The sequence below is a fragment of the Cardiocondyla obscurior genome, linkage group LG15, assembly GCF_019399895.1.
Source record: "Cardiocondyla obscurior isolate alpha-2009 linkage group LG15, Cobs3.1, whole genome shotgun sequence".
In the NCBI taxonomy this organism is placed as follows: domain Eukaryota; kingdom Metazoa; phylum Arthropoda; class Insecta; order Hymenoptera; family Formicidae; genus Cardiocondyla; species Cardiocondyla obscurior.
This window is the reverse complement of record NC_091878.1, coordinates 2858911-2878794: the sequence shown is the minus strand read 5'-3', so window position 1 is coordinate 2878794 and position 19884 is coordinate 2858911. Positions and strand designations below refer to the sequence as shown.

The 19884-nt window shown below is 38.7% G+C and overlaps 1 protein-coding gene across 11 annotated transcripts in view; it reads left to right on the top strand.

The window, feature by feature from the left end:
• LOC139108380 (dystrophin, isoforms A/C/F/G/H) overlaps positions 1-19884 on the top strand; it is a 344440-nt gene that overhangs the window by 54752 nt on the left and 269804 nt on the right. For all 11 annotated transcript variants that reach the window (XM_070666608.1, XM_070666601.1, XM_070666600.1 and 8 more), the window contains 2 exons: positions 11928-12142; positions 17718-17816. In XM_070666608.1, the coding sequence (XP_070522709.1) occupies positions 11928-12142; positions 17718-17816 (314 nt within the window). The remainder of the gene's footprint in view (positions 1-11927; positions 12143-17717; positions 17817-19884) is intronic.

Below are 19884 nucleotides of genomic sequence, written 5' to 3'. Positions count from 1 at the left end.
TTTTATTCGCATTTAACATATATGTATATAAAAAAAAAAAATAAAATAAAATAAAATAAGATAAAAAGAAAATAAAAAAATAGGTCGCTCACGTTTTATATGGGTGGCGTTATTCACGAGGCTGGCTATGATTTTAACATTACGTATGTATGACTAGGGATAAACATCGTCGCGTGATTTGAAGTGGAGTCTGAAATCGTTTCTGGTAGAGACGGAGGAGGAATACGCAGGGCACACGTACGAAGCGCCCGGCTGCGAGGCAAACAGATATGTCTTCGGAATCAATATTTGCTCGATACACGATGGTACACTGCTCCGAATGCATCCCTCGTCACACTCCACTCATACACGCACATAAACAAACACGTATTCGCTGTTAGTATCCCCCGTTCCATTCTTCTCTCCTTTTCTCTCTTCGCATTTCCGCCACTCTTATATGACACGGTAGCGGCCTTCACGTTTCACTGTGACTTGCCAGCGAATGCTGAGCCGCAGACTACAAATCCCGAGTCCCCGAATCGGTGCAATGATTGCACGTGATATTTATTCATGACAGAGTGATAGATTTTGCGACGTACTTCGATTGTAATAGAGAACAAAGTAATGCGCGGGAATATAAATTTTTTTAAGAGCATCTCCGACGCTACAGGCATTTAAATAAAATGAAAAATATTTATGACTGTAGTAAAAATTGAGAAAGAATAAAAATAATGAGACTGTCAGGTATATATTATTAATTTTTCATTCGTCAAAGTAATTTTTTTGTTAAAATATAATTTTACATAATTATTTTTTTTAATGACTTAAAATTTGATTTTTATTTCAAGTTTGTTTGACTGCTTTTAATGTTGAACCTAATTTAAATATGTCTACTAATTTTGTAAAGAAAAATGTTTTTCTTTTTTCTTTTTTTTTTAATAATTAGGTATTTTTCGCGTGACGAGAATTTTAAGTGTGTTTCAAATACCCTTAGGATGTCGTCAAAGTGAAGTCTCGGCGTTAAAATTATGCTCGTACTTTGAAGTGACTTGGCGGTTTGTCCTTGCAGTTACCAATTCCATGGTGGGATAGAAGTTTGTTAAAAGTTGTTCCCGACTTAAATTAGGCTTGAATTGACAATGGCGCTCACTTGGGATACTTTTGCGGAATGACGTTATTCTACATTTCACACTGATAACATCTCAGAAACGACTCGACGATTTCCACTGACCTTTCTAGAATTCTTTACTGAGATACGAAAATCCATCGCTTTAAAAACATTTTACCCACATATTTAATTTAATATCTAAATTTACAAGTGACCTTGTTTTCTTTCGTAATCAGAAAATTTTGTTAATTATTTTTGAGATTATTTTTCCGGATTTATTTTCGCAAAATAATATTTTCCAAAGGAGAAAGTTTAAGAACTTTTATTATTGTCGTAAATCGCGATGAGATATTCAGTGTAAATTATTCAATTAGAAGAAGTTAAATGACAATCCTCGACAATAGTCGTATAATTTCCACGTTGTTAGCTCTTTCATTAGCTGCGCACATGTTAAGGGTGTCAGATTCGATTTATCTATACACTCGGAGGCTCGAAAGTGTACGTGACGTAGACACGCGCTATTACATACGCATCGTCGGAAATTGCTGTTAACAGCTGAGAATGCCTAAATGTCGATAATCACTTAAGTGACAATAGCGCGCGGTAGAGTCACCCTACGTTACTTACTACACCAAAATCACCATCCTTTTCACGCAACGCTTTAATAATTACGCACGTTTAATTGTAAGCGCTTTGTCTAGAGTCCAGAAATAACGAAACGTAGGAAATTGAAAGTCACGATTGCGTCTTGCGATGTAATTTACGTTTTCAATAGGTTCATTAATTAACAAAAAAAAAAAAAAAAAGAAGGTTATATACGTACATGTCATTGCAAGTTAAGAGACAATGTACGACGTACGAAAATCTGGAAAAATTAATCTGCGCCTCTCGCGTTCTATTTTAATCTGGTTTGTTCCCAGCAGCGCTACTCGATTTTTTGCGGTGACAACGGGACTCGCGGAATTTTGTTAACGTCATATAGTGCGCTGCGGGGTGCACATGGATATGAACGACCACGGTTTAATATCTATACACGACGAGGGAGAGAGGGGGAGGTATACCTGGCCTTTATTACGGACCGCCTGCAATCTCGGGTGTACCGCGCGCTGCTACGTATTTGAAATCACATGGGAATGCGAATCGTGTGAACGGTTTTATTGTGGCTATCTGGCCGATATTTAGCTTCGGTTCACTCAAACAGAACGCTCGTGAACGTAGGATCGGGTGGTTAATGTTTCAGGTCGCAGGGGTGACGATACATTATTGCGGATGAAACTAAATCGTCGGCGTTAAATCAGGATGAATAATACAGCTTAATGGATGTATTTCAGTTTTACCATAGAACGCCAAATTAGTTTTGAAAATCAATGAACGGATGACTGCAGAAACCAAATTGTTAATGTTTATTGCGCAAACGTCGAAATAGCTGATTGAAAATTATTAATTTAAAATGTGCAATATACGTGCAGACGTGAGTTGATTATCTCTAATTTTTTATCTACAAAAATACTTCTCTTTAATTGAATGATGGTCTTTAGTTTAAAGATGAGAAGATTATCGAAGTTCGCGCAATAAAAAGTTCTTTCTCGATATTATTAAATATTCGCAGCTGCTTAATAGATGTCTTATATCTCGCCGAAAGGCCGGGAGTATACTGCAGCTTCGAAACAGCAATTTATTTTCACTCTGTAGCTGGGTACATTAAGCAACTGCAGTTTTCCAAGTTTCTGACGCGAATCTCTTCTTAACGATTGTTGTAATGAGTTTACGATGATCATCGCTAATACAACTAATCGTATTTGAATTATTTAAAATCTATCGAAGAGTTTTCACTGCTAATCTTTGTGAATTTGCTCGCCGTGGAAAATTTATGCCCGCAGAGAGTTTCACAATTCTTGTATTGATATAAAAAAAATAGGCAAATTTTAAAAGAATTTTTTTTTTTTTTTAGTTTATCTACAAGCTTTACTCGCTTCTGCAGTAGTTGTGCAAACAGTTTGGTCTGTTCTCGTGTAAAACTTTTTTTTTACTTCCATCGATATCGTGAAATGGACGATTGCAAATTAGCTAATGCTTTTTCCATGCTAACTTTTCTGTACTTTTCTGTACTTTTTTTTTTTTATCCTCTGTGTACTCGATGAAAGTTCCGGGTAAGCGCAACGGCAAACTAATGCGTCGGGTAACACATAAAGATTATCGAGATTTATATTGCGGGGAAAACCGAGTTTTTTTCTTTTCTTTTAATTTCTTTTACTGTTTTCCTGCTGCTAGTTCACCGTTTATTTTTCCTAGAGATGTACGAAAGGAAAAGAGGGAACATAAGAATATTTTTTTTAATAATTTTTTACTATTTATTTTATCGCAATGCGTTTAAATGCCATTTTGGGGACGTATCAAAAAGGCAAAATTTGATCTAAAGTCTAAGCACGCTTGAGGATACAGCGACGTAACGGCGGAGGAAGGTCGGGGGGAGGGGAAAAAAAAGTATGGGGGATAAGGGGCTGCGGAGAATGACGAAGTACGAAGGAAAGCATCGTACGTCAGGATTTATCGAAGCTACCGCACGCGGATCACTGGCGGGGAAATATATCGTTATAGCGAGAACGTTATCGATCTCGACACACACGATAAAGTAGTAACGAGACTCGTAAACTAAAAACACTGCCGGTTCAACCCTACCGCAATATGTCGTAATACCGAATTCTTCACTATCAAATGTAGCAGCGGTGTCATTCCAGACATTTGTATGCTTCGTGTCTGATATTGAACTCGGATAATGTCGACCCGAGTGCGGTTTCATCTCTTTCACGTGTGCCAGATTTAAATTACGGCCGTCGTATATTTCGAAATATTACCGCTGAAGAAACGCGTCATGCTTTTAGTTTTATGCCTGCAAGTCCCTTTACTCTAGCACATTTGTAATTCGTAGCTATTATTTTAGTACACGTATAACAGTGATGTAGCTCTGTACTGGACATATTTTCCAACTTCTAACCTACTTTTTGGTTTATGTCGGTACATAAAAGAGAAAATTTAACGCACTAGGTGCTTGTGTACGTCGCCTTTAATTCACATATATATCTTTGAAGGGGTTAATGGAAGTATTGTTGCGGCGCGTATCATAAATTTCGTAATTCGCGTGCTCGTTGGAAGCTAGAGCTTTTATCTAAGGTATCCCGCTCAGGTAGGGGGTTTCGATGATCTAGCGTCTGAAGCTTACGACCACGTACCGACGCTAACCTCGACTGATATGGCGAAGATGCCCTCTTCGTTCCGAATAAAACGATTGCTAGGAGGCGAGATTAGGAAACTAAACTAATACAATAAAACTGACAGAGTTCTCGGACATGAATTTAATCTTTGCTCCCGCGTAAAAATTTTTATGTCCGAAATATATTCGCTTGTTTCCTCAGCGGTGCTTTATGGCGATATTTATACATAGGCTTTGTATCTTCATTCTTTTAAAAGCATCGGTGACGGGATACTGAATTTTTATAGGGTGGAAATAAAAAAAAACACACTGTTGCGCCAGCGACATAAGTAACCTAGCGTCAAAGAGAATCTTTGATAAATATCTTATGAATATGTTAATTTGCGTCGTCACGGCGAAAAATGAGGAAAGTCCTTGGCAGCATAATCTTCTTTACAAGAGAATCTTCGCGGCTGCGGGCCACTTCTTCGAGCGCATGATTTATATTCTTTATTTTTTCTTTTTTCTTTTTTTTTCAACAAAGATAAAGAAAGTATTTTTCAGCACGGCCAGCAAATTATTTAAAGCCAATGTGCCTCGCGATGAAATTTTTACGAGATTTGCACCGCGTCAAGGCTTATTTGCGAACAACTGCGGCTCGCGAATATTCCAAATTATATTTGCAAATTAGATTTCCCGATTCAAATTGTAATTATATGATAATTATTCGGTCCTGTATTATTAGCGCATTATAATTTTCGAATATTATAATGAAGTCTAGCCAATTTTCGGGCAAGCGATGTTCAATCACGGCCCCATAATTTGTCTGAGAGAAAGTACCCAGGTTACCTGGTGCCGTAAGTAAAGCGCCCCAGCTGTCGATAAACTTTCGTTTACATGGCGTATAATATTTAAGCGTGGTGCGCATTTTGCAATCTTCGTTCTAGTATTGCTGTCACGTTTCGCCGCGAAAGTAATTTTTCTCCATCTCCGTCGACCCTGCCACACACTTTCTCTCTTTTTTTTCCCCAGTCCCCGTCTTTTTCTTTCTTTTTGTCGTCATCTTCGATCTTTTCTGCGGGAAGAGAATACAGCTGGAAGAATGAGGGAGGAGTGTCTTGAGCTGATAAACAGAAATCCTTGTTCGAGGAGACTGTAATAAGAGCAATCCTATTATCCTAATATGATAAGGTTTAATGGAATTTGGATGTTGCTCTCCTCTTTATCCGGGCATTATTTCGCGTTTCTACTTGCGCAATCTTTTTGCTAGATATGATAGATTATTTCTGCCGGATCATATAATGATAGCTAGTACTTGATTATTTTACTGACATTGGTATAGCATTCATACAGAAATGTATTTTCGACAAAAAGTTAAAATTGCATTATTAAAATTTGTTTTTTCTTCAAGATCTCGCGATGAATTTTTATTCGCTTAGGTATCATTGTAGACGATGTGTATACAACAAAATTAATATATGAGTTATTAATGAAAAATATCATTATTTTAATATATTCAATAATATGCAAATGAGAACGATGTTTAAAGCGCGCTTAATTAGGTTTTGATAGAAATCGATTTATGCAGCTTTGTTAAATACTAGTGTACAATTGATCGTTTATTTAAACGTTAAGAGTTGCGGTTGATTTTCGATTGTGAGTGCACTTTGATCGTAAAAAAAAAAAAAGAAAGTGACCTTAATTGCTCGGTAAACGGCGTTTGATGAATTTGCCTTTAATCGGCATCGACGCGGTGAAAATTCGTGTTCGTACTCGGCTTGGAGCCCAAATTATAGACCCCCATTACTTTTATTTTTTTCTCACCGATCATGGAATCGCTCCCGCGGAAAGGAAGATTAATTTCTCGCGGTAAGAGAACAGCTCTAGATTGTCGGAAAGTGGGGTAGGGGCACAATTGCCTTGGCAAAGACGAGAGATTCAATTACATCGAAAACGTGGGGTAGAAAAGGTCCCTCTATGAAGCCAGATTAATTCGTCCTTTGCTCTGATGGTTTCACAGTGAGGGGGGCATCGGTGCCTCCCTTTTTCTATCTTCGCCGGAATACTTAACGATCTTCATTGAAGACGGAAACATGCCTCGTCCATATATTCGATTAAATTCGTTATTACATTATCTGCTATATCCCGCGTTTACGAGATTTTTTTCGGGGATTTTATTACAATTTGCTTAATGACTTAATATATCAAGCTTAGTTATAAGTACGTGGATTTATTTAAGTTTAATTGCTCATAAATAAAAATATCTTTCCACGAATAATAAATAATTTATATTACTCTCGATGATTACGATTTTGATACTCCGTTGCATATTATTATTTATTTTTTTTTTTAATTAATACGTTTAGTTATTTTTACACTTGTATGCGTAAATATACGTAGAGATATATGTAAGCTAAGATTTAAATGTTGTTTCAACAGACATCGAGATATCCTCGCTATTCTATCTTGCTTTGCTGTCTTTCACATTTAATTGTGTCCCGAGTCGCTAGAAGCTAATTGGCACGGCGGTGGTACCATTGAACAATGTTTGCAGCAGGATCTCTTTATTTCTCTTTCGTTTCTTTTAGTTTTTCTTACGCTCTTCCGTAAGCCCGCCGTTTATTTTTACCAGTTAAGAATACTGCCAAGTATTAACAGTCCTACGGTACTTCTGACCCTTGCGCGAGCGGCGAATATTTATTTCCGCGTTCCTATTTCTTGGCTGTGTTTTAAATTACATTTTTTTTATCCACTCGTAAAACTTGCTTGTCAGTATACTGCGAGTTTATTTGAGTTGCCGAATAAATTTCAGGTAAATTTTGCTGTGCTTATTCGTACATCGGAATAAGAAGTTAATTTGAATTATTATATCGTACAGGTTTTATTTTATTTTATTTTTTTTTTTTTATCAAAAGTGAATTAAAGTAAGATCTCGAGTAAAGATTTATTTGGATATTCTGGTTTTGCTGCTAGATCGTCACTGTTTAGCGTGGGCCATGTAGCGAGACAATGATCTCTGGCTGATAACGAGCTGGAAAAGTTAGATATTTAAACGTTTTTATGCCGCGTACTTGTTTAATATTGTGGTCTGACCTTACGCAACGCTTGCTCGACTGCCGAATTCGCCGGGCAAACCGGTTCTCGCTGCCCGCCGCCCGCGCGTTCTCCACCTTGCGAGCTTGGACCGCGAGGCTGCCGGCCAGATGTCAACAAACGCACGTACTCACACTACCGCGGCGGTCAGCGGGCCCGGCGTAAAGGATAGTGTTTGCACACGTACGCAAATTACACATAGTTACGGTCGAAGATCCTCAAATAAAAAAGACACGGATTCGCGCTGCCGTTTAGATCGAATCATCGTTCAGCCGACCGGAAACGTACGACGACACGAAGTTGTGGGTTCCGATTTCCGCGGTACAATGGGCGACCTGCCCTTTGGTGGAAGAGTGTCAGCGGATGCCAGGGTGCAATCCATCACTCTCATTCACGGCCCGTCCTCGCCTTCTTCCCCGTGTTGCCTGCCATACGATCGCCCTCCCGCCATTCCGCTTTTCCCTTCGCATCTCCGTTGTACTGTCACATCACTTATCCGCGGCAGACAGGCGAACAGACGAACGCTTAAGCCGCGCTCGCAACGCGCCCTTCCTATTTTTCACCTCCTGAGTGCTGGGAAGAGAGGTGCAAGTACCCATCCGTGTGCTTTTCCACCATCTTCCCTTACCGCGCGCGCGGCCTTGCCGGAATAAAACTACTGCCACGGAGAGAATTGATGCTACCCGCTGTAAATTCGTCCTATTTTTCATGGGGCGGGGGAGGGGTCATCCCGCGGCGGCGTTTGCCTCACCTCGCCGTGTTGTAAAAGCCTGCTAACAAGGGATTTCTACTTCAACGGCGACGGTCTGAGCCCGTTCGTCCCTCCTTTACTTTATATTGTATAAATCGTATACTTCCGAGCGGCGGAAAATTTTATATTACATCGCTACGAAAAAACCTTGGCGTGCCTCTCTCTTTGTTTCATCGTCGGCGTCATAAATATGTTAATATAAGATAAAATAAAAAGATTACATCTTTTTTCGAGACCGCGGAAGATCCTTTTTTTTCTTTTTTAATTTTTTTTTTGTTATTAATTTTGTAAAAATTTTTTTTTTTTAATTACGTGGACAAAATTACGTGCTTTTGCGAGGATGATCCTTGTGTTTGTATTACAAATTAAATTTGCAGGCATCGCGTTGTTTTGAAATGAGTAAATAGGATTACGTGTAAGACGAAGTGTGGAGAAAGGCTCAGATTAAGATTATGAAGATTATACCGCAGGACTGCTGATTAGAGATAGGAATAACTCTGGGCCGGTAACTAAGAGATTTAGTAGAATAAGTTGAAATGAATGGGAGCGGAGTCAATGAACGGGGCTTTTAATTTAGAATCCGATTACTTCTCTAACCCCCGTTCTAAAAAAGTAATGAAAGAACTTCATAAATCTCGTTAAGCTATTCAGATGTGGCTTAACCGCATTGACCAGGGGCAAGATTGCACTTCCATTCTGTTGAAAGTGGAATAAACTAGCTGCAAGATTTGCGGCAATCTATTCGATCGATGCGTCGCGGGCTAACTTCATAATCGAGAAAAATTATTTTCTCATTTTGCCGAATCATGCTTTAAAGCTTTTCCTTTTTCGATAAGACGGCACCGTCACGCAAAAGATTTATCGTCGGATCCTCGCGCGCGCATTTACACGTCGTTTATTATCCCGTATACTTCATTAAATACATTTGGTTAATGAGCCCCTGATGATTCTGCTGCTTATTCAGAGCTTTCGCGTTTGCATTTAAATAGATGTGCGCACCGTATATTGTTTTAGAGCAAATCAATATTTTTGTTACTTACGTTTAATTACGGTTGTATTATCTAATTACGCTAATTGTCGTGATTAATTGGCATAGGTTCTTTTGTTCTTTGGCGGGTTGAAAATGTTGGAAAATCGGTAGCTACGTGATTCATACTCGTCGTGCGGCACCGAAAACGATCCAGGCCTGTTGCCGTTGTTACGGGAGTAATAAGTCGCTCCCAGCAGCTGTTGCAGCGACAAATGTTACAAATGTCCTCTTCAAGGACCATTTTCCTTCAGGCCGCGCGGCATTAGATAGAATCATTTGCGTTACGTTCTCTAAATTAATAAGAGAATTAATGTGATTCATCTTTTAAACTTTGAGAATATTGCTTCATGTTTTGATCGGAACATTTATCACTTGCAGCTTCTTTTTCTTTTTTTTTTTTTTTCAAATAAGTTCTTAGACAGGACAAAATTAATTAATTAATATTTATAATTTACACATTATTCTTCAAAGATACGAAACATGGCGTACGTAAAAAATTATTAAATGTATAAAAACGTTATTACGTACGAGGGAAATTCATTTGTCATACTTCGCACGAAACGCGAGATGATTATCCGTCATGTAAAAACGAAGGGGGAGAAAAAGTGTGCGGCACTTTGTACGGAATTAGCATGTATCATCATTTCGATAGCCACCCGCGAAGAAGTTTGCTTAAAGTTTATGTAGATCAATTCTCCTGACTAGTCTCGGATTTCGCTTCTGCTTACCATAATCTGATAGAACAGAGGCAAGCGAGTGTGCACCGTCATGCTTATTATGTATTTAGCGTGTATCGTAACTCATCCGACCGCCATGGAGACTATGTAACTCCAGCGTGTATAGGGCTTAGAAGTTGCGACGACTTATGACAGAACTTTACGAACGCTCTGTGGTTTATGCACCCAGGTCCGTGTGTCTTATCTATATTAAGTCCTCTCTCTTCTCTTCCGAAATTCAGGCTTACATACGCGCGCGCATATATTTACCGTATGGCGCAAAATTATTTAGTACGCTAATGCGACGTGCAGCAGTAAATTTTCTACGTTGACGTGTTAGCGCTTTTGTAATTATTTTAATTGATTAAACTTTATTTGCGTTACAACGGTAGTTTTTCTTTCGATCGATAACACGCCTAACTTTTAATTTTAGTAAAATTTATTATCTTTTTAATTTTGTTCCATATTTATTGACAGTTCGTATATTTTGCATTTATTTCACGTAACGCGATTTATTGGACGTAAAATTGTACAAAACGGTCTTTAAATTGGGACCATTTCTCTGTGAAAGTTGAGCCGAGTTCTGTCGAGATTTGTACGTTTCTCAATTTCGCAAATTGTATGCACACAATTTGCACGAGTGGACGAGATCGGAGCGTGTTTCAGAATGTTGAGCCTTGAAGGCGGACCGTATCCTTGAAATTTCACGGCGAATGTTTCGCAGTACGTTTGCATAACAGCTTTTCCTTTGAATTAACAGGACCGTTCGCCCACTGATTTTCCGCAGTACTGACGACAAAGTATTCGGCACAAGTATACAGCTCGTTTTTCCAAGTTTGCCGAACGTGATGAAAAATATCGCTCGAACTAAAGAAATATTTCTTTATCAGAAAAACGTTTCGCCGTTTGTGCGTAATTACGCGGATAAATTTTCAACCGTTGCCTAAATTAATTAATTAATTTACTTTTTGCCTAAGTGACGGCTTATGGAATACGTTGACGTTGATAACGCAAGTGGAAGGAAACCGATAGGGTTTTTGTGTCATTTCTGATTGGCAGAACGCGTTTTTAAGTGGCACTTAAACGCTGGTGGACGAGGGTTACAAATCGAGGGGTGGAATAAGCGTCCGCGGAAGTTTTCAATTACATTAGAGACGGACATTAAGCTCGTCTTCGACGACCCTGCGTAGGGTTCACCTGGGATCCACCATGATCTCGCTCGGACTCGATCTGACGGGATGCGAAGCGGGTAAACTTATAAACTATGAAAGTTACTTCCCTATTCAATGAATTGACCGTGTATCCTTTGGTACGTGTCTCGAAACCATTTCGCCTCGGTTCTTTTCTTTCCCTGAGCGAGTTTTCCTTTCCCGTTTTATTGTGTCACTGCACGTGAGAAAGAATACAACGACAGCTGGCCCGACCGGAAAATTACCAGGTTAAAAAAACAATGAAGTAAAATAGAATAATTGCATACATAAATTCATGGAAAAAATTTTTGAATGATTTCATATGTATATGTATACGTTTTATGACGTGTTAAAAGATAAAAAAAATTTTATATGCACACACACACACACACATATATACATATACATTTGTAGGAGGAGACTGAACATATTCTTAAAACATCATATTCTTCTCTATAAAATAAGCATCAGTTGAAAATGATGAATAGCCGTCATTTTGACGTAGAATAATGCCAGGATATTCTCCGTATGACAACGAGATGCGATATTAGCGCTTCCTACGAAGTGCCAGCCGTAAATGCAATTGGAAATTCAGATTCCCCGGCCTGTCGATAGACGTGTAGCTTTTCAATCGTGCGTGACTCGCGACGATCGTTATCGCCGATAAGCTTGAGTGATCGATAATTCGATGTAACGCGTGAAAGCCAATGCTAAAACATACGTCTGAATATTCGCGCTTGCTTCCTGATGCGCCGGAGAGCGCATCAATTTTCGTCACGTCGCCGGGCGGCCACAGGAGATACGGCCTGCAGACTTTTACGACACGCCGCCACGCTCTAATGGAGATATGGTTTTGTTTCCCTGTTGCAGAAGTGGAAAGGAGTGTAGGCGCTGCAGCATCGGGGGCGGCGGGTGCACCTGCAGGGGGTTCTCGGGGGCTTTCATCCTCTCCCGCCCCCTCGTCACCGTCGACCCCCATCGCGACTAGCAGTCCCTCCGCCTCCGTCTCTTCGGCTTCGTCTTCCCCTTCACCTTCTACTTCAGCTTCCGCCCTCGTCGCGGGACTCGATAAATCAGTGCTTCAGGTAAGCCCGCTTACTTATACGCCTGCGTGAAGCTGCCAGAATAATAGCAGCCGCAGAAAGTGTACGCAAAGGGGACGAATACATACGACATTTAGTCTCGTATTATAATTTGCTATCTACTTGCTCCTGGGATTCTTCACGCAGAGATTTAAAGTTATAACCACGCGATTAATTGAATAAGATTTGGATTTATGCTCGCAACAATTTTCGTATGCTTTTCAATCGAATAGAATTAGCTTCTGTTTCTGCAAAGTTAATTATTTTTTGCGTAACTGTTGCGGACTAAAAAGTTATATACGTTTAATGGCACTTCGCAAGACAAGCTTTAAAAAATTATACACATCGAGAAACAATGTGATAAGTTGATATCGTTACGTTTCAAGGGAAGAAGCTTGCTTAAATAATGAATGATAATTAACGGTCGGTTAGAATTCAGAATTCAATTGGAAGACATTGATTTGATTATTCCGGTGTTGCGACAAGGGGATGGTAGAATTCCGAATGAACGTCTCACGATTTATTCTCGCCCGCGTTCGATTCGCTTTGATTCTTTTTCTCTCGCGATCTAAATGTGTTGCCCTAGAGACGGCGCTTGCTCGACAAGATTTCCTTGAATAGAACACGAGTGAAGCTCGCAATGTGAATTTCCGTCGTTTTCTCGCGTCGCCGAAAATGCCGGAGTTACGATAACGGCAAGAGCTCGCCTGTCCTCGGGCATCTCGGCTAATTAAAGCGCATAAATTACGCGAAACGTGGAGAGAGACTGACGAGAATATGGCAGTGTAACGCGCATTCCTAGACTCTGACAGTAGGCGGTGTGTCCCCGAGCGAATGTCTACGGAAAATATTTTACAACGCTCTTGCGCAAAAAAGCCGCGACTTTTTGAAAGATTTTTCTAGCTGGCAGTCGAAATTTCTATTCTTACAACTCGCGTCAGAAAGAATAACAAAGATATATCAGAGAAAGAAACTGCTTTTAACTTGCGTAATGAAAACTGTTTTTGTTAGACATAAAAGTGAGTAACAAGATTGTGTATGTAACATGTTACTCGATCTATTGTATATGTGTATATACATATATGTATGTGCAGCTATACTTTATTCCTACGTTTAATTACATTTTGTTCCTTTTGAACTTTAACGAGCACGATATTAGATCTTTTTTTCTTTACCGACTCGTTTTTTTTTTTAGTATTTTTTTTTTTCAAGCTCTCTGTGTATTTAAACTCAGGAAAACAGATACATTCTCATGCTTTGTAGAAAGAACGAAAGAGTGCAGTTAAAAGGAATATACTCGTTATTTTTGATGGAAAAAGCATTTCCTTTGTAAACGTAAATTAAAACGCTATTGTATTAGATTGTGTTAAGCTTGCAGGCATATTGCGATATTCTATTCTGTGTGCATGTCAGCATTGTAGTATGTCCCTTATGGGCGAGGAGTCTTAACTTGGTTATCAAGGTGTCGGTTAAATTGGATCCGCTTTCCACAATTAGTATTCAGAGTAGAGCGATGTATCAGATCAATATCTCTCATATATTATACATGTTCTGTTTTAACGTTGATATGTCATATCGGATCTAGCTGTAACCGACGTTTATGAGCAGAATATGTAGTGTTAAATTGTGGGCGAACAACTTGAAATGGCAAAAGAAAAAAAAAGGAAAAAAAATGGACGTAGAAAGTTTCGGTGCAAATTAATATCAAGTCGTTTTTATTTATTTCTGCTCTTATTCCGTTTTCATTTACACGCGGCAGCTTTTATAAAGTAAATTTTGTAACTAGATTTTTTTTCTTTTTACACGGTTTGTTATAAATTAAATATAAATCCGTGATGAGGTATTGAAAATACGAGAATAGAGAAAATATAGATCCCTTTTTTAACAGATATTAATTTGTCGCACATTATTAATAATAGAAAAGAATACTTTTGTGCTATTTTCATTTTTTGAACAATAAAAAGTGAACTTTAAATATTTCCGTGTCTTTAAAAATATAAAAAAAAAAAAAATTTTTTTTTTTTATCGAATAATTTTATTCGTGTTCTTCTATTCATCAGGAATTTGCCGTAATAAAAGTCGCTTCCCATCACGCTTCTCATCGATTCCGTGAAGTGCATACTAATTACTGAATCTACTTGACTGTAATCTGCTTTTGAAATCTGCTTATGTCGTTTATAAGTATTTCTTATTTCGCAATGTAATTATTTTTTTTTTAATTTATCGTTATTTATTGCCTCCTTTATTGCTTCACGTACTTGAAATTTTTGGAATAGTCTTTTATTGTCGGCAATACTTCCAATCGTAAGTTCCAATAAACTTTTTACGTGAGCGGTAAACGAAAAATGCCCAAGATGCACAGTAATAGCTTTATCGAGGATCGAGGAGAGTCATCGCCGGAATTGCAAATGGAGTTCGGAAGACCGACCTATTGTTGATGCTGTCTCAGCAATAACTTCTTATCGCGTCAGCATACTTCATAGGATTTCGAGGCTCGACTTCTAGTTCGCATTCTCCTTTCGATCGCGATCTAGTTACGAAAATTTCGAAAGAGATGTAATTTTGACGGAATATTCTGCAATTGGTGGCACGAGTTCGGTTATCAAGGATAGGAATTAGATTTGTGCGACGACGGTGGGCAGCGTAAGAGGAGGAAAAGGGTCGACGTTCATGCAGGCGTGTAACTCGGTCAATTTTATCGAATTACTCTGTCGGTTTCTCTCCCTTCACGCCTGATCCTCATTCATTCTCCGTACCCGTCTTGTTCTTTTGTAACAGACTTAGTCTGGACGTACAATCCGCGAAATATAATAAAATAAATTAAATCAAATCCCAATTTTATCTTCATTCATGATCCGAGGGAGTGGAAATTCGTCGTCTTTTATAGCATGGAAATTTAATTTAAAGGACGTACTTAGCCGCGGTGAGTTTAATTTTAAGATTTTAGTCGACGCGGAAGGTACGTGATCAGCATTTTATACATAAATATTAATATTTTGTGATTTATTAATAAATAGGTTTTTTTTTTATTCCCACGACGTCTCTCTTTTACTCCGCGGGTTTCAACAGTCGGAAATACTTTTTCTCTTTGTGATACAATATTATTTAAGAAAGCATATTTTTTTATTCTATCCATTATGCTGGTTCTTATTTATTATTTTAGTTAATTACGTTTAATATAAAAAAATTTTGATATAAATTTTATTATGTTCGGTTTGGCTTCGACAATATCATTGATATTATGATAGAGAAAATGAGAGAAAGAGGGAGAGGATGTGTTAACAATTAGCCAGTTAATTACTACATGAGGCTTATTAATATTTCCCGGTAACACGTAATATCTCCGTCTATTGTCCAAACAACTTTTGCCAACGTCTCGGCAAACGTTACATAGGCTTCAGTAGTTCCAGTACGCTTTTCCTATTTGCCGAGTCAACAGTCAGACTCCAGGCAGTCCAACGCCATAATAGGTATCTCCCGGCTTCTATTTCCGGATATGCTGTCGCACTGACAAGTATTGTGCTGTTTGCATAAAGCGATGAGAGGCCTCGAGCTAACGAGACTTGAGCAGGAATCAAGTTGCCAATAAAATTCTATTTTGGCTTGTAACGATAGATTACTTTTTTTTATTTTTTTATCTTGCGCGTGCTACTTGTTACGACCGCGACGCGAAATTCGTTGTCCGGCGATAGCAATTATCCTAATTAGATTAGTGATGCAAATTGAAATGTTTTTATTATAAATAACACATCGTGCGCGTTTAATTTTAGGACGTTTAATTGGGAAATTGATTTTGATCGACGCTAAAATAATACTCTATTTTCGCGATTATTTTTGTCTTCCGATTTTACAACAGCGTATTGATTAATAGTAGCGTATTTTATAATGCGGTTTTCTGTTTGAATGATAAATGTTGCACCGTTCCTTGAATAATGGGGCCGAAAATTAATGTCGACAAGAAACGCTTACGTGCGGTATGTGCTATTTTCGTGTGTGGAGCAAATTTCATATTCCAAACTTCTGCAAACGCGATATTAGCGTATGCTTCCCTACATTGAATTCCCGTGCTCGCCGTTTCTATGGTACTCCAATAATTTCGAACTGAGTCTCTTTGCGGTATTCAGCTTATTAGATTCTTGATCGCTGTATTTTATCTTGCAAATAAAATACGTAAGTTATATAACGTATGAAAAATGTGTACACACGTACGGTTGTAGGGTGTCCGTTTTGAGGCGGAGAACACGAGGGATATGATCATTCTTCGACAACGGGCACTTAATCAAGGGGCGCTTCGAGTCGGACAAGGGTGGGTGAAAGGCGGAACGAGCCCTGAAGCTTAGTCTAGGTGGCAGACTCCGGGGGTTGTCGGGATCGAGCGAGACCTTAATTTCCTGTAGCACTACGGTTTATCTCTTCCGCGATTTATCGACTCCCCCGAAAGTTCCACGTTTGCGATCCGGGGGCAGCCCTCGTCGAATGCTACTTTGAGTTTCTCGCATGCTTACCGTTGCATCGCTGATCGACCGATTGACTGACCTGTCCGGTGGTTAGTTCGAGAATTTTTAACTTGTTTCTTTTTCTTTTTTTTTTTTAAATATCTTATTTGCCGAGAATATTTATTTGACTGTCGCGATCTTTTGAAGTATTTTGAATAGAACTCGACACACAACGAGAAAGCGTGCACCAGAATTGCTAACGGAGATATGTCCGGTGCCTAGCGAAGCGTTACGCGCGCGTGCGCGCATACGTGCTTTTAAATTGTATTATTGGCTTTACAACTCGTAGTTGCAATGGAAATGTGATTACGCAACTTGCCTTGATATTTAATTAAGCGCACCGATAGAGCCCTTTACAAGGAAAAACTGTTCGTTGTAATGGCTGTTGGAAAATGTAAATTTGTGATGCAATTGAGCACTCACTCATCCCATACAAAAGCGGTACAATCCGTTTAGAGTAATCATGTTTGTAGATTTTTTTTTCCCCCGTCATCGAGAATTACTGAAAATTGCTTCACACGCGATCGCTTATTTTGGTTATCGTCGACACCTTAGGATGATCGACACTTAACCGTAATTAGATTTTAATCGAGAATTTGAACTCTATATTTATTGGAGAATACATGCTTGATATTTAATGCATGGTTTAGAGCCCATCTCGCGTATTCAGAATTCGCCTATTCTCGATTGTTAGCGAATATTGGAAGTAAATCGAAGTCGGCCACTTACGAACGGACACTCCCTACTAATTTCCGGTGGCAAATATCCTAATTCCGGTCTTGCGTCCTCCCCTTTTTCGTCAGCTCTTTTCCACCTGGTTTCAACCACTTTCAGACGAGGAGACGGATATATTTCCTATCGGCGCTGATACGCACGTTTACTAAGGGATATAAGTTAATTGAGATGGCTAATTTGAAATTAATTCATCAAGATAAATTATCGTTTTATCGATTGATTATCAGAGACACGCCGATTAATTTGATCACGCTCTTATTATGAAATAAAATTATTTTTGCTTAAAATAATTTTCAATTTTTATTTCTTTAATTTATATATTAATTATTTGTTCAATTACGTTGCAGATACGTGACTGGCTTACGGTCGAAGAAGAGATGTTGCGGCAACAATCTGTGGTCGTTGGCGACGTCGACGAAATCCTGCATCTTCTGGACAAGCAGAAGGTATTTATATAATTAATTACCGGTTGCTGATCTTCTCAAATAGATATTACGAGATTTACGTCGATTCTTACGGCGCGCCGTCGTTATTTCGTACGAGCGAACGGTAAAAGCAGCGGTGAAAGCTAAAAGCTCCGACGTCGGTAACCTCGCACTCTGTCGCGAGGGTGCAGTCGATATTTCTATCCCCCAAGGTTGATCTCGACTCAAGTGGCTGCTTCAGGGGTAAAATGCCCTCTTAGCTTTTTCATTCGGCCAGTTGAGCGTAGTACCACAAGTGGAAAAGTTATCGTCGGATGATGACGGGGGAAGGGAAGCTGCGGGAAAGAGCGAAACCGCCGCAACGGGTGCATAGAACTTCTGAGATACGTAGGTAGGGATGTTTAGGTGATTGACCGGGAAAGCCCTGACATTGGCATTGGCATTAAGGGTCCAACGAACACCGCCACGCCTTCCTTTGTGCGTCGACGTCGTGCTACGCGTTATGCCGCCATAGTTGTTAATTGCATTGGGCTTAATGGATCGATATCCAGAATTGGCGAGGGCAAACACGAAATCGTCGCTTTCTAAGCAGAATCGAAATTGGAATAAGATATCATTGATTTTATTACAGATTTAATGTAATGCCGTATTATCATTATTTTTTTTTTTTTTTTTTTTTTTTTAATTTACAAATATATCAATTTTGTGGAACTTTCCTGGAACTATGGGATGCTTCTGTGCAATTATATAAAATGCTGATGCATTTTTTTATGTTTCTATTTTATAATTTATTTGTGTTTGAATGGAACGTAACAGTAATTTAAAAACTAGCTGGAAATTGTATTGCAAATTTGTAAAGTAATAATGGGCTTTTAGCTTTATCGTTTTATTACATGCAGTTGCGTTTTAATTATAGGAATTGCAGAAAAGTTTTGCCGGTATGTTAGAGTTACATTTAGGTAAATCGTAAAAAAAGGTATTATGTGATACGCGTCGGATGTGAATTTTTACCGTAAAAACTTGTGCACTATCGAGGTGCTTCCGCGTTTTACTTCGCAAATATCTGGTCTTCTTTCTCTATTATCTTTACGTGCGATAGTCTTCTTCTAGGGAAACTCTACCGCGGAAATAATGCGAACGTTTACTGTAAATTTTCTCGAAGCGAGGCACAAGAGTACATTATTGCATGCCCCCTTCGTTTCCTTTGTGCCTTTCTACATTATATTCTGGAAACTTACAAGTCAGTCCCAAAGAGTTGGTATTAAAGTCACATTCTTTCGCGCGCGAACGAAAGTCTCATTACACGTATAAGAAAAATTCTTATTTTAATTCTGATGTTCCGTCGCTCTTAATTCACGTTTATATACTTATAACATATACATATAGTTGCCTAGATATTTTTCTTTATCGTTTTTTATCGGCGGTAATTATTACTAACGACAAAGAAATGGTATAAAGTATTAACTTTAACGTGGCAGTATTTTTCGCTAAAGAGAAAAAAAAAATATAATAATAATAACTGGATGGTTTGCTCGTTAATGCGAAAGCTTTGGAAAAAAAATCGGCGCGATAAGGTTTCCTTTCGGCACAAGAATTCTTCTTTATTCGAACGAAAGCGAAGTCATTTTTTTTCCCTCACAGCTCGCGCCAGGCGGTTGTGAATAGGACAAATGGCGCACTTGATTAATCAGCGATATTGTGTTCTGACAAATGACAAATCGGCGCGGTCTTCTTTCTACCTGCACTTTAGAACGGGGGATTCGGAATTTTCGGATGCATTTTGAGGGATGACTGAAAACAATAAGTTTGTTACGCTGGCGTTGCTATTGATTTCCGATTGTGAGAAAAGCGTGGAAGGGATATTTTGGCGCGCGGAGGATATAAAAAGATAGTGATTTTATCGAAAATATATAGAAGTTTCTATTTGCATCATTGCTGACCTGTAAGATTGTGTCCTCTTTACGAAAATCGGTCCGTGCTAAGTGAGTAAATTTAGGAACTAATTATACATTCAAGAAGACGCGTCTGTTTCACATGCGGTTAAGATATTTAACACACACGTCTCACACTCAAAATCTCATTACAGTTA